The following is a 16,372-nucleotide window of genomic DNA, read 5'->3' as shown; positions in this document are numbered from 1 at the left end:
GCATGTATTATTTTACTTCTGTGATTCAAGCTGAATAAGAAGGGGAAAAGTATAAATACATGAATTTACTTTTTTATTTTTTTGTTATGTTATAACAGGATCCTAATATAATCCGATAAATCCAAAAAACTTAGTAATTATTCATAAACATGAAATTAACTATTGAAAAACGCTTGATATCAAGATTAAGCGTTTTTCAATAATTACTTATTTTTATGAATTTTCAAATTTTCCAGATGTTACAGGGATTCTGTTGTAACTTTATGACACCAGGTAAGCTAACTGATGAATATAGACTAATATCGACCTTTTCAAAAACTTAAATTTTATGTTCATTCTAAGACTTAGTATCACTTTAACTTGTGTATAATTCATAATTTGGTTGGGACCTATTGATAATCAGAATTTTCTCTAAACCACATACCAAAAATAAACTATAGTTTTAATTTCATAACAATAGTAGGCCTGTCAAATGAACAGTTCTGTTGTTTATCAAATAATCCAAACAAAAATATCAATAATAGCCAAATCTGTTTTAACTTCGGAGTGGTTAAACTTTGAATTTAAAATGGAAAGTGGTTCGAATATTGCATGGGACAGATTATTCGTCTTTACTTCTGACCACAACAATATAGAATTTACTTTCCTCTTTGACCCCCCACAAATGCTATATTTAGCCACACTGCACGTGCTACATGATAATAATAATGGATGCTGAAGGTGATGTGAATTGAATTTCTGGATGTATTATGTTCTAATAAAGGAAAGCCAATTAAAACATTTCTAAACCAAGTAAACGCTTTGATCTCAAATTTTCTTTTCCCAATTGGTTTTTTATTCAATATTAATAATATTATGACATTCAATCAGTAATATTTACAATTTCACAAAAGTATAGTCCGAAATGTTCTGTATTATTTATTCCATGTGTTTATTTACACTCCGCCAGGATAATTCATTCCGTCAATCATTCCTTCGTTTCTTAGTATTGATTTATTCATATTCATTCATTCATTCATTCATTCATTAATTTCATTTGTTTTTTTTATATGCCAGCAACATGAAATGAGCTATTATCAATTCAAGTAGAGGACTATTCAAGTTGATGTATACTCGTATGAGTGCAAACGCCTCAAGCATACTAAAACAAATAAAATACATTTGAAACCCACTACCACAATTAACTTAATGTATAAAACACTAGACTTGCCTGGAGAAAATCTCATTTAATTCATTCATTCATTCATTCATTCACTCATTTGGTTTTGAAAGAATCCTGTGTATTAAGTCATGAAAACGGTTTAACATAAGTAAGTTTTATGATCATTGTTTTTGAATGTCAACCATTTTCCCTATGTTAATGGTATAAGCACGAAACCGGAGTCCCTCATGGTACAATCTGTATACAGTCCAGTTCCCTGTTTAAGTAAATCTAAAATGAGAAGGATAATGATACTGCCCTAGCAATCATGACTGTATTTACACACTGTGGAAGTAAAATCAATTTTCATTCTATTTCATTATGGCGGTGTTATGGATGTGATATTGATCGTCACCAAAAACAGTTCTACTATAGGTAAGCCAACTAACATAATATATCTATATTTTTCAAATGCTTCTATTTGTTTTAACCGCTTTTGTGTTACTATTTTGGTTTGTAAGTATACCACATCGGGCTACCTTTCTAAGAATCCGATTTGGGGTCTATCCCCCATAATTATTGTTATACAGGCTGCAAATTAATTATTTATAAACAAAAGTAAAAGCCGAAAGTGTGTGTGGGCGTAAGCTTCTGTGCGAATTTATTCAATATGGGACCCACTGGTTCATTATACGTAGGCCTCTATAGTTTTCCACACGATTTGTGATATTAGCCAAGTTTATACACCCACATTCCTTTGCCAACCAAAGCTGCTATATAACTTTCTCCTGTGTGGGTGGATACAGTATTGTCAACCACTCGTTCATGTACGTACGCAGTTTGAGGTTTATACTGACATTATACCCATATTATTATTCATCATTAAAAACTGTGTTCAAAGTTGCTACTATGTTGGTGTTTACAATTTGGGTATGTAACATTGTTTTATATTTTGGTATAATGGTTAAGAAGACCAATCATATAATGGTGAAGGAAGAATAATAAAAGATAACGATTAAGAAGAATAGTTCTAGATAATGGTAAAGGAAGAATATTTCTAGATGATAAAGGAAGAATAGTTATGGACTATGGTAAAGGAATAGTAGTTATAGATAATGGTAAAGAAGAGTGATTATAGATAATAGTCAGGAGAATAGTTATATATAGATAATGTTTAAGAACAATAGTTATAGATAATGGTTAAGAAGAATAGTTATAGATAGATAATGGTTTACAAGAATAGTTATAGATAATGGTTAAGAAGAATAGTTATAGATAGATAAAGGTTTACAAGAAAAGTTATAGATAATGGTTAAGTAGAATAGTTTAAGATGTATTGTAAGATAGAAGATGAGCCAAAATGAAGGATAACCAACGGTAAGCCAGTTTGTTTAATACTAATGTAACGTTTTGTTTCTTGTTTGCAGGTTAAGATGGAACATAAGATGAAAACTATTATCTTATATCATACTAACTTCATCTGAGTTTTTTAAACTCCTTGGGGTCAAGTTAGTAGGAAAAGACCAAAAGTTGAGCGAAGTCCAGATAGTCCATATTGCTGCAAAATTTCAGCCTTGTATCTTTGTAAGTTTTCACGCAAAACATTTATCTGTGTTTGAGCACTTCTTATGCTCCACTGTGCAGACTGCATATAGCTAGTTTGAAAACTTACAGATTTTACTTTGATTTCTTGTGTTTTTAAGTCCTTGGAATGTTATATATAGGAAAAAACTATTCTTGATCGAAAATGGGTAATAGTCGTATTTTATTCTATGGCTTGTGATTGTAATTTGGTGCTTTGGATTTTAATAGGTGGAAAATAGCAAATGTTTAGCAAAATTGAGTTCCTTGGAAAAGTTTGGTCATTTTTCTTGGTTCTGTGGTCTTTTTTTCAGGAATATCGCCCATAATTCTTTTTTAAGGGCAGATTATTTTAGAGATTGTTTTAATGGAATTTCCCTGGAAACTTTATGGATACTATTGTAGTTTGGTTTTCTAGGTTCTATAGTTATTAGAAATAATTGTTTTTCTAATTTGATTTTAACTATTGCCTTTACCAGAGGCAAGAAAGAAACAACACGTTTCGGACTATGTAGAAGGTTAATTGAATAGTAATCAAGACAATTAGTAACTGGTTACTAGTGACTACTCGCTCAGTCAGTCTGCTTTGTTTATAGCAACCGGTAAGTCGACTTTTTTAAATTTCCTGAAATTTTAGATAAATTTCAATAAATGCCCTCTGACTCTCGATTTGAAAAAGTAATCTTTATTGTATTAAATATATTAATGTAAGACTCATTGCAAAAATCCATTGCAAATTGTTTTTGAGATAAAAATGAAGCAAAGCTTGGCTTTTAACTTGGACTCAAAATAAGGAATATGAATAGAAAAGACGGAATTCTTTGGCTCCCTTTCTCAAATTACTTTTACTTATTAAAATAAAAGAAAGTGCCTTGCCTTATTTCCCCATCTCTCCTAAACTAATTAATCGTAGTTCATTCACCCCTTCGGATGTGAGAATAAGGCGACCCAGAAACCGATAGACCTTTGACTGCTGATAGACATATGCCGATGACAATTTCAGCTCAATATAATATTGTGGTATTTTCAGAATGGTGTACCCTTTAGTTCGAAAATAATGTAATTCACAAATAATCCACTTCATAACATCTCTTCATCATAATTCCCTAAATGTCTATAAAAATAGCCCAAGTTTCTTTATGTGCCTGACGATTCAACATAATATTAATATGTTACACATCTTCGCCACTATCTGTCAAATGATGATTTTGTCTTTTCGTTTCAGGCCAGGGTGCTCAATAGTGGCTTTTACTATTGAGTTAATACACCATAGTTGGGATACCAATCCGGTGGAGGTTAGTATATCATAGATGTAAATTATACGGGTATAAAATTGAGCACTATACAAATAAACCGTACGCGTATAATCCTTTCTTGAAAATGATGTATCAAGAATGTTCAGTGTAGTCTGATCACCTTTGATGCAACAGATATCATGATGAAGTCATTTGATACTAGCTACATGTGAGATTTTTACTAGACACCTGCAAGTGACAACAACTTAATCTTCCATTGGTACAATTTTGCTTCATCGATTGAATCAACCTTTAGATTGTGATTCTTAAAAGTGTTACAGATAGTTTGAAGTGAGTTTGATCAGAAAAGAAAAATAATGTCAGTCAGTCCCAGTGACATTTATGTCCATACATCAGTTTTAATGGGCCAAATTATTACACATGTAAAAAAAGGTTATTTCATGGTTGTATTATTGTGGTGTTTTCATATATTTCAGGGTTTCAAGTACAGTAGCTCGTCTTTAGCTACGGACAACATGGTTAGATATGGTGTACAACCTAGGTTTTTGGAGGTAGCTCACAAGGAGCAAAATTTTCGCGTTTACGGGTTGGGCTCGCGTGTAGTTTAGTTGTGGCAGCCTGTGGGCTACCTTGCTAGGGCCACCTAGGTTGTACTCGGCTAAGCTGCCATATCATGTCCACCCAGCCTCTCTTGGAACAAATGGCGGTAAGTTATTCTCATTTTATGATGTTCAGATATTTGTTGACTTCTACCTAGTTGATTTAGAAAAGGTGTGCGAGTTTACTTTATATATAAATCCCACTTTCGCAAGCTAATTACAAGTTGTGTCTCATATGGTATAACTATACAGATTCACCTCTTTCACAATTTTCCAATGAATCTGGTTGAGAATTAATTTAAATCATTGATGTGAATAAGGAATTGAAGGATCGGGGTTAGATAAGCAAATCAAATCACCTTTATTCAATCAAGATGAGCCGGATCAGTTAGAATTTTCCCGCAGGGGTGTTTCGCAACTTGAAACATAGACAATGAAATGCCAAGTATGGGGATCAGTTCTTGATTGGTTTCGGATGAAAACACCTTGAAAATGGCAATGAGAAAACTTCCTAATTTTTTTCTGAATTGGCTCTATTAAAACTAGGTAGAAATCAACAAGTGTCAGACCATTACTTGATAAAAAAAACTCTGCGCACTATTCACGAAACAAGGCGGTGATGGAGTTGATTGCAACAAAATATCTAATTGCGGACTGTCAAGATTGATTAGGGTGAAAATGTACAGTATGTGTTCTGTGATAAAATAAATAACGTATTAAATATCTAATTTTAGGAGTGCATTTCTAGATCGCTATACAGATGAAATATTGAGCACTATTTCAACAGTGAAAATATTTTGTTATTGTAATTTTAGATCCATAGCGTGAAACGACATGATTTTTGATGTTCTGTATATTTTTTCTAATTTTAGGTGTATACAGATAGAGCTTCAATATATATGAATAAAGTGCTTATGGTGTGGCATGGAAGCTCCTCATGTAAGTTTCAAATTATCATATTTTAGAAATTCTGTTAACGCCTGTTCTGGCATATTATGCATAATGTCAAATGGTTAAAACATGACGAGGGACGCTTGGTGGCTTAGTGTGTTACAGGTTGTGCATCCATAAGATCTGTAGACTGTTGAACATGGAAAACATGTACTACTTCCCTGACAAAATTACATTACACACTACATGTTGTTGTATGTTCTCATTAGCCCTATCAGATGCAGAAACGAAAAATGTAAAACATCACCTTATTCCATGTTTTCAATCTAGAACAGGTTATGACAACTCGGTATCCCTTAAAGGGTGCGCTTTAAGGGAACTCTGAATTAAGACTGGATGGTATTCCATTCTAAAATACATTTTTTCTCGATCCTTTAATCTTTAGTGTAGGTTATTATCCGATACACCTCCACTTTTTGTGATACAACTACACTTTTCTGATACACCTACACTTTTTGCGAATTTGTTCCGCTGAGTATCGGAAAAGTCCAGGTTACCCTAAAAATGGCGGGATGCAATAAAAACAACAGTTCATGATTTTATTACAAGTCATCGTTGAAAGATTTTCTTCGTCGTCTGTCTTTGAGCATGTTTCTATTTTCTGAAAAACACAAAATGTATTTACATAGTATAAATTTGCATAATTTCATAAAGTTTCAAATAATTTTCCTTAAGATTTATCTAAATATTATCAATATTTAGTTCTCGAAAAAGTTATACTATTATATAAACAGATGTATGGATCGTAGTTACATTAGGTATAACATCAGTCCAATATATGTATGTAATCAACAAAAAATTGCGAAAATAAGCATTCATCTGATATAAATAAAGTGATAGATCACAATATGACAATTGTTAAAGATAAATTACGATTTTATCTACAAATTTTGTAAAAGTAATATTTAACACGACAGGGTTTATATAACAATTAGTAATTTATATATTTTTGGAAATTAAAAGTTGTTTATCAGTCGATGAACAGAATTAGTAAAATCTAATGTAATGTAAATGTACATATATGGCACATATTTATATCCGTTTTACAAACACGCTTAAAATGAAACTTGTATTTTACACACTGAATGAAGTGGACGATATCTATATTGTAGGTCAATGTTCTTTGTGAACATTCTAGAATGATAAGTACTAGCAAGTTTCGGTGTTTGGAAAATTATTTAAAAAGGCAGGCGAACTCTGTAAAGTCTAAAGTAGTTTTGAAATTATTTTGTTGAAACGTGGCTGAAGAGCACTGATGTGTTGGCGACAGCTAGTTGTTTCCTTGTTATGGCAACGGATCTGTGATGTGAAGGTTCGTTACTATTTTGGTTTCGATGCATTTCAGGTTAGAAAGGGTGAATCGTCTGGTAATTTACCTACCCACTATAGCACTGCCACAATAGGAGTGTTCTGGGGTCATGGCCTGTATGACCCTACAGATCCTCCTATTCACAGAAGAAGAACAGAAGAAGCGGCGCGCGCCAACAGAGGAAGAGGAACAGATGAAGAACAGATGAAGAACAGATGAAGAGGAACAGATGAAGAACAGATGAAGAGGAACAGATGAAGATGTAGGGCGAATCCTCCACCCATTTTTGGTAAGTTGGTCTTACAAACTTTTTTGACTGATTATAGCTCATTTAGTTACAGTTTTGGAATCTTGACGTAAATGTTACAATTCTAACAAATGGTACTAAATGGAATCCTTAAAATATTGTTTAGTAAGATCTCAAATTTCAAACATTGTGAGGATTGTACTTCATTGGTTTTCCCTCATACAAATGATGGCTTTTGGCTGTATTTTAAAATGGCAAAAACAATACTGATGATTTTTAAGACTTGATTCTATTCAACCTTTCTGTAAATATGAATATAGGTGAGGTTTGACTATGGACCAGTTAGTTGACAAAAACCTGAGTTGTTACTCTTGAAAAAATAGTCTTGACTTTTGTATTTTCATAAAGATCTATCACACCGAGACTACTGTTTCTGTCTGATTTTCACAAAACTTGGACAAGTTGAATCTGATGGTTTTGATGATTTGTATAGAAATGGCCATTGCCACTCGCCTAGTAGGCCATGTTTATTCCTTTCTGTAAATATGAATATACAGTGAAGTTTGACTAAGGACCAGTAAGTTAACAAGATCTTCAAGAACCTGAATTGTTACTCTTGACTTTTTCACAAAGATCTATCATATCTATCAAACTACTGTTTCTGTCTGATTTTCACAAAACTTGAACAGGTTGGATTTGATGGTTTTGATGATTTTTATAGGTAGGTTCTTGATGCCTTGAACAGGTTTGAGGTTCGATCGATGAATATGTTAGGCCTATCGTATTGTGCAAGTCGTTGTGATTACTGTGACACCTTGGTTGAATCTCCAGTCGCTCAGTGGCATAGCCACCTTCAATCCCCATGTAGTCAGTCTTTTCCCTATTTGAACCTATATTTGTACTTTGGGAGGCTGGCACAGCCACTGTAACTCCTAGTTAGCTAAGTTGCTAAACTCTCACTTCTGTTTACTACGGCTTCGTGCAGTTTTAAATTAAAAAGTATGAATTAATTAAATGAAAATTGGGGAATATTTGTATACAGCAATAAGCAATGCATTCTTTTAAAAAAAGGTTAAATTCAAACGAACAGAAACTTTGACAGTTATCGTGAATTAGAAATGAAATGAAATGAAGTGTGAATGGAGTTTTACGTCCTACTTTTCATCACATTTCATGAATAAGAGATATGGACTTGTAATTATAATTGTGAGCAGCGAGTGATGACCTCTTCCCATCTAAAACTAGTGCAGTTGAAGAAAGATATTCATCTCTTGTTATTACCAAATTTATCGGAATTCTAGTTTCGATTTTTATGTATTTTTTATGAGGTCAATTCTGAAATTCGTTCAGACCATTACACCCACCGGTTTCGAAGGTCAAGAGTGACTTACGATGGGTAGCTAAATAACCGTATACAAGAGATGAATTAACTGTGATCTGAAGCATTGTGGTTAGACTGTATACTATTAAAGGGAGGTAATTACTCTTCTGCTTAGGAGACTCATTCAGTTTCTTCTGATTTAAAAAAGAATAGACCTTTTCTTGGAATTTACTGTTTTATTTCTCTCTCCACAGGTAAATAATCGGTTTTATTTATCTTAATTCTATATCAGATTGTGTACTAACTATCCATGTTCATGTTCAAAATAGGAATAATTGTTGACAGTTCTTGTTATGCGGAAACTATCCAAACTATCGCGTGTAGAATTTGGCTTTATCGTATAACATGAAGATAATAATAATGATAATACTAACTCTTTATTAGGGTAAGAAATTAGGCTGAATTAAGTTATTTCCCCTCATGAATATGAATGAATAGCCTACTATGCCCTGTAGATTTCAGCTTTGGAGAAGCATTTAAAATTGAATGTCCCTACGACAGGGCTCAAGCCAGACCAAAAATTTAGGGAGACATCATTTCTCCCTCATGAAAATTTAGGGAAACTTCATTGATTTTGGGGAGACTTCTACACGTGTTAAAAGTATTTGGAAAATGTGTCATGCTGTGACGACAATTGATTGTATCATGATTAATGTGTGTTAAAAAACAGACAACTCTTTACTTAAATCACTTTGTCATTTATTTCATTACATGCTAAACTATATTCATTTAAAACATAATAACAAGCATTAAAAATAATCAATTGAATTAAAAATTAAACAATATCAAAAATATTTAAAAATCCATGCACACTTATGAATCATTGAGCAAAGGCTTTTCTCTTTTTTTCATTTTTCCAAATTTTTACAGCATTTTTAAAATCAAATTCTTTGATTTCAGGCCCATCTTCAACAATTCTCATCAAGTCATTTAAAACACCAGTTTTAAACAGAGCATCTAAATTTTGTCTTAATTCTATTTTGCGTAGAAAACCCCCTTTCACACTGCACACTAGATACTGGTAAAAGTAAACAGCATTTCAATATCATTATTAAATTTGGAGGCAATTCTTGGTATAGCATACAGACAGCACTGCAAACATCTTCAAATGAAAAATCTTTATAGGCACTACCGTACCGGTACTACATAATCTTTTGTACTGTCTATATTCTATAACACAAGAATTACTGTCAATATCAAAATTTTTAGCAAAATTATCCGCTAATAGCAAAATGTCCTCATGACCATATTTGATATCTTTACTGTGTTTAATAATGTTTGATGGCACTAGGACTGACATGCTATTAACAGTTTCCACTTCAGCAAACCTTGACTTCAAGTTGTCAACTATATTTTCAACATGATTTTTTGTTAACTTTGTTAATATGTCTTTTTGGTTGGGATAATTTGTCAGTATAACTTGATTACAATTTTCAATTTCATCATCATTCTCAAAGCCATCAAACCCATCAAGATTTTCATTGACATTGCGTTTAATTTCTTTTGATTGGCATTCAGATTCTGGCTGTTGGTATAAATAGTCTTGGTCATTATTAACTATGAAATCATCCAGCTTAGATACAAAAAACGCCTTCAGAATGAATCAAGTCCTCAAGGCCATCCAGTCATTTGAACTGCTGGTTTAATTTTACTATAGTCAAGTTTTGATGTTTGAAATATCTTGGATAATTTCCCTAAAAAAGGCAAAATATCCCTCAATAAGTGTGTTATTGCTGTGAATTTATATTGGGACACATCTTTATACAATGATTTAGCATTTGAACTTACTTCAGATTCAACAGGGCCTACGGTCTCATTGGAAGGAAATGAACAAGATTTGGGTGATATACAGTGGTATTTAACCTATAGGCCTATCTATGCATGCATATAAGGATTCAAGACCGAATTTTGTCAAAGTTAAAAAACGCAAATTTTTGTTTTATGTCTTAGAAGTTTCCTCAGATATTCTACAAAATAATTTAAATTGGTTTGTTTCAATTTTCTTTATGAATCACTTTGGCCCATATTTCATGAGTAACCAACTCGACAACGGCGGCAAAATGCTTCACCTATTTTCATGTACAATATTTGATCTATAAATAAGTCGAGAATAACCTGTTGTATGGATACCTAGTGGTATAATTAACTTTTCTTAGTATTTATCTTTAATAGGAATTTATTATAACTGATGACAATTCCTTCAAAGGACAATGATTTAAAAAAAATTAGTGACTGACAAAATATAAGATAAGTAAAACGTAAGAGTCATTTATTGCTAAAAGTCATTGAAACTACATAAGAATTTGGCCCACATTGTGTTCCATAGAATTTTTTCACGTGACGTCGTTGCTGGAATATATTCTAGCAGACGACACTTGGAAATCCAATTACAGCTTGGGATTATAAGAAAATTTGGCGGAAAAATTGTGGTATTAGGTAATAACTGAAATCGGCCATTTTGTTTATGTCAAAGTATACATTAATACATTTACCTTGCTTGAAACTACTGGATTCATTCTACTAGCTGACAGTGTGCAAACAACCCATGTTTATCAAAAAAAGCAAATGCGGAGGTCACTTGAGGTCGCACATGTAAGTTAATCATTTCCGTGGAGATGCAAGAAAAGTAGGTAAGCAGGAAAATAGGTTACTCAACTGTAATTATGCAATTGTGGTTGTTAATAATTTCTTTTCGATATTTTGTTCACTTTCAGTAATATGCCTTATGCTCATATGGCATAATTCCTAAACTAAGGCATATGTTTGAGTTTTGATTTTTTCTGACATGTTCGTGAGATAGTCAATTTAGATATTATGAATATTTCATGTTTTCATGCTACCATACTGAAGGTATAAAAAATTTAGTTTGATTTGATGCTATTTTGAAAGGGTTGCCTTTGGTCTAGTCTCCTGAAAATTTTAGTTTTCACCACTTGGTGTTGTTGGTTTGAGTCTTTCCATTCCATAAGCTTACTCCAAAAGATCCAAATGTTTTGTTTAGGCCTATGAGCCATAAAGAATTTGCGGATGTAAGAGACAGTTGTCTCCCTTTCCATCATGGTGTCAGGTAACAAAGGAAAATTCAGTTTGGATGAAAATAAGATTAGAAATAAGTTAGTAGACTCAGAAGAGGAGGGTGACTCAAGTTAAGGCAGGGATGATGCATCCTATCGAAATGATGAAGAATTAGAATCAACGTTGCTAGTGTGAATTACATAGTTGTTGACAGCTCTAATGAAGAAATCGAAAGTTGGCCTAATAATCCGTTTGATTGGAAATGAGAGAAAGTCGACAAAAAGCCTGTATGGTTGTGAGCTGAATGAAGACAGCTCTGCTCTGGAAATTTTCAATAAGTTTATGTGTGAAGTGCTTTGGCAGAAACTTTTTGCACATGCAACATTCACACCAGAAAACGAAATCGATTGGTAGCCTATAGCATGTAAGCCAAAAATTGAGATGGATTGGAGATTAAAACACCTTATTCCCTTGTCTATACCTCATGAGTCATGACAGATATACTTATACAGTCAAGTAACCTAATTTCATGGAAACCTATTATTCGTGGATTTCCGGAAACAATTATTAATTTACATGAGCGACCATTTTTTATCGGCCGAATCTCCAAGTGTCGTCTGCTAGAATGTAGTCCAACGAATGAAGTCACGTGATCAACTAGCGGATTCCGTGTCAGCAGAAAATTTCTATGGAACACAACGTGGACCATATTCTTATGTTGTTTCAGTGACTTTTAGCAATCAATCTTATTTTGAATGAATCCTTATATCCACGAAAATAGGTTACACCACTGTATACCACGCAAACCAGTTCAACCTTTTCAAAGAATTTGGATGAAAATTGCTCTGATTATTTATGAGATATTGGATAATTACAAATTGGCTTTTTGGGTGAACTGTTTTTGGGTTATTGACCTTGACTTGGTAAAAAAATACGTCAAAATTTGTTTGTGAGCACAATAGAAGCTACAATTTTAAATCAATTGCAACTTGGGGTGATCATTGGAATTGAAGTTCTTGAGTAAGGAAATGATTGTTTTTGCAATGCACATTTTGAGTTTTGAATCTTGACAGATTAACCATTATGATTTATGCTGCTCTTAATTGAATCTAACTGGGTGTTTGGTCATCCTCGAATTAGGTAATAATAGGATGTTATAATTAAGTATTATTGCCCAAGATTTGATGATAACTTTGTCATTATGAATTTTTATTATCAAAAACATCACTAATTATACCTGAACATATTCTTAAAATGCTAATTTATTTATGTATCTACTTGATCAAACTGAATTTGTTTTAAAAGGGTTAATTTAAAACTGAGAGTACTAATTGTTAATTAAGCAGGTTGACCTAGTTTCGGTGATTGTCTTTATAATGGTTCGTTATATTCAGTTAAAATCTTTAGAAAATATAAGGGAGATACATTTATGCATTTATTTTATTCAATTCAGTACAGTAGTTTTCCAACAGCTTGCAAAAGGAATAAAAAACTTTAAAAGTTTACGTTAACCTTTAAGTAAAGTTTTGGTGTTAAAAAGTTAACCCCTGGATTTTTTCAGCTAAAATTTTCACATACGTTATGGGATACATTTCTATAGATTTTGGTTTATGTTTCTATGTCTGGCAAGCTATCTTTTCCAAGGATAACAACTATGTAAACTAGGATTATTGAACATATGAATGAAATGAATGATTGAAACATAGTGACAAGCAGGTTACTGTATCAAAGGCTCAATGATATCTGACTTGTGAACACTTGATAAATCGAATAACACCAAATATGGTGACAAGAGTAACGGTCTACTGTACGAAAGGTCCAATGATGTCGGACACACATGATTAATTTACGACTTCTGGCAACAGGCTACTGTATCAAAGGTTCAATGATGTCGGACTCTTAATCACTTGATAAATCCAGATTGATTGCCACTGGCTACTGCATCAAAGATTCAATGATGTCAGACTTTTAATCACTGGATAAATCCAGATTGATTGCCTCTGGCTACTGCATCAAAGGTTCAATGATATCAAACTCTTAAGCACCTGATAAATCTAGACTTATGGCAACTGGCTTCTTTATCAAAGGTTCAATAACTCATAAAAACTTGATATATCCAGGCTAATTATTGACACCTGCTTTAATTGAATTAAAATGTTTATTTTCAGCCGTCAGGTCTGCGGGAACTCAATAGCTGTCTTTACTATTGGGTTTGACATACACCACACACAGTTAGATGATCAACGTAGCACGGTCAGTATACAAAGTTTTATAAATTCCACTTTGCCATCACAAATGTCTATCAGTCTGTGAAAACTTCAGAAGGCACGATTCTTGATGGAATTTGAGAAAACTTGGTGTTTTTATTATCTTTCATGGATGGACACTATTGAAGATCAAAAATATGAGTTATTGCCCTTGTGTTCGAAGTGTTCAATTGTAATTACTTAAGAGAACAGATTTATACCAAATTTTCAATATTTGAAAGACAAAAAAGTTCAGAAAAAATGTATGACGAATTGTTGAATATTTGACACGGTGATTGTTATTATTCGAAATATTTTAATTGAAAATAAAGCTGCCAGTGGACATATATTACCTTGCGTGGAAAGCTATCTTTGATTGGTTACAGTACCTGTTAATTGGGCTTTATACTGTAAAACCTGATTTCCCCTTGTTAATGATGCAGGTGGCTGGGGCGGACAAGGAAAAAGCTTCTAGTTGTTTGGATGTGATAGTAAACCTGTGTGCTACTGCGCATGTTAAAAACCTTTTGACAGTTCGAAATCGAAAAAGAGCAGGCTAATGACTATTGAAATCCATGTATGTCCGGAATGGGCTGTGTTAGAAAGATGATAGCTATTTATTGAAAAGAAATATATAGAAAAAGAAATGCCCAGTTATTTTTGAAGGAATAAGCATACATATCTAGCACTTCTGAAGATTATATACATATATTCAAGACCCAAATCAACCCCCGAAAATGGCAAATACAATTCATGTTGTTTCTCTTCTAGGGTTCCGAGAACAAAGTAGCTGGTCTTTAGCTACAACAGGACATTTAAACTGGGAGGTCAATTAGGTTATGGTGGAGCACAAATGTCCCAAAGGCGACTCTTGGAACAAAGCTAGGTAAGGATATTTGAAATATTTCATATGGTATGATATAGCAATACGAGTCAAATTGTTTATACTATATTTTTCAAAGTAAGAAAGGAATGTGAATAGGATTTCCAGGATTTTATAATGTGTGTCTATTTGCACAATTTTAGTTTTCAAGCTAAAAAGTGGCTTTCATATGTGGCCAAAGGTAACAAATTTTGAATTGAATTATTTAAAACTTGGAATATTTTACAGGGATTGAAAAAATTTTTCATAGGTATCGGGGACACTGATAGCATCAATTTGTACAATTCCAATTTTCAATCAGACTTTTGTTGTTCCCCAGAAAAAATATCTTGACACAACCCCTTTTATTGTTCGTAAATCTGCTGTTGTATGAACTGTTTTTATATTGTCCTCAATTAAAAAAAATTGGCAACATTTTTATAAACTTGGAATTGAAATATTTATAATTTTAGGTGTAAACAGATAGAACTTCACTACATGGAATTAAAGTGCTTATGGTGTGGCACAGAAGTTCGCAAGGCAAGTGTACTTTAATGCTTAATGCTATTCTTATCCCTGACCATTTAGACTCCTCGATCCTTTGCCTGGCTAGAAGAAATTTATGCTTGAAGGGGTTAACAGCTTGGTAACTGTGTAAACTGCAATAAGGTGCTGTGAGCTCAAATCGTCTTTAAGGTTTATAAACTTATGATGCCACACCTGCTTCTGCTTCAAATATTCAAACCTGTGTCAAATTTATATATCACCTAGATATCTGAAATGTCACTTGGTATCATTGACTTATCAGTACGAGGAGAAATATAAAAGAAAAATTAAAGAAGGGTCAGAGTTGGCCAAGGTCTTTAGAATTAAACCAAACCAAATAAGCTGTTTGACCAGTCAACAAAATTTAATGAATATCTCCATTCAATGAAATTTTTTATTTAAGAAGATTGACAATATTTATTTGTGCTTGACTTTAAAGAAAAAATTAAGTATATTTTGTGTCTGATATTTAGGTTAGAAAAGGTAAATCGTCTGGTAATTTACCTTCCCGCAATAGCACTGCCACAATAGGAGTGTTCTGAGGTCATGGCCTGTATGAACCTTCAGAACTCCTATTCACAGATGAGAGAAGATGAAGAACAGATGAAGAACAGATGAAGAGGAACAGATGAAGAGGAACAGATTGGGCGATTCCTCCACCCATTTTTTGTAAGTTTATCATAGATCTTGAAATTATAGTACCATGATATTATTAGCTGTGTGAATTTTAAGAAATATATATCAATTTGCAAAAATTCAGTGGATTCAGTATTCCATGGCTCAATAACCATGCCCAATAAACCAGAAATAAATAGAATATGTCCTCGGATACAAAATTATATGGTATTTTGACTCAATACAATGTCTTTTGTTTTTTTTCAGCCGTCGGCGGGAACTCGATAGCGGTCTTTACTATTGGGTTTGACATACACCACTTACAGTTAGATGATCAACATAGCACGGTCAGTACCTACCTACATATTTCAATTTCAATAACAATTCCTGTTCTGTGAAATTTTGTGAAACCCACCCTGAAAAATTCTTGTTCATTTTCTGTATCCCTTGAAGGTGTACTGGAGCATTAATCTTGAAAACTGAACTTACGATGATTTTTGTGTTCCAGTCATCTGATTGATCTCTTAAAATCCATTTCAAGAACAAGCCCCCTGCTGTGGAATGAAAAAGCAAAAAAACTACCGTGGGATCTTTCTCTCTGAAATGGGTGCATATTTGATAAT

The 16,372-nt window shown here is 33.0% G+C and overlaps 1 protein-coding gene across 1 annotated transcript; it reads left to right on the top strand.

Annotated features, from left to right (window-relative positions):
- Window positions 1–2,501: 2,501 nt before the first annotated feature.
- On the top strand, window positions 2,502–5,853 carry LOTGIDRAFT_175331 (hypothetical protein; the record flags this gene model as incomplete). Its single annotated transcript, XM_009056187.1, has 5 exons — window positions 2,502–2,518; window positions 3,948–4,017; window positions 4,455–4,529; window positions 5,450–5,516; window positions 5,738–5,853. 5 exons carry the CDS (start codon window positions 2,502–2,504, stop codon window positions 5,851–5,853), a joined length of 345 nt encoding a protein of 114 aa, XP_009054435.1.
- Window positions 5,854–16,372: the final 10,519 nt, after the last annotated feature.

Source organism: Lottia gigantea, assembly GCF_000327385.1.
Source record: "Lottia gigantea unplaced genomic scaffold LOTGIsca_269, whole genome shotgun sequence".
NCBI classification, from domain to species: domain Eukaryota; kingdom Metazoa; phylum Mollusca; class Gastropoda; family Lottiidae; genus Lottia; species Lottia gigantea.
The sequence above is the reverse complement of the archived record's forward strand: the minus strand, read 5'-3'. Positions and strand labels throughout refer to the sequence as shown.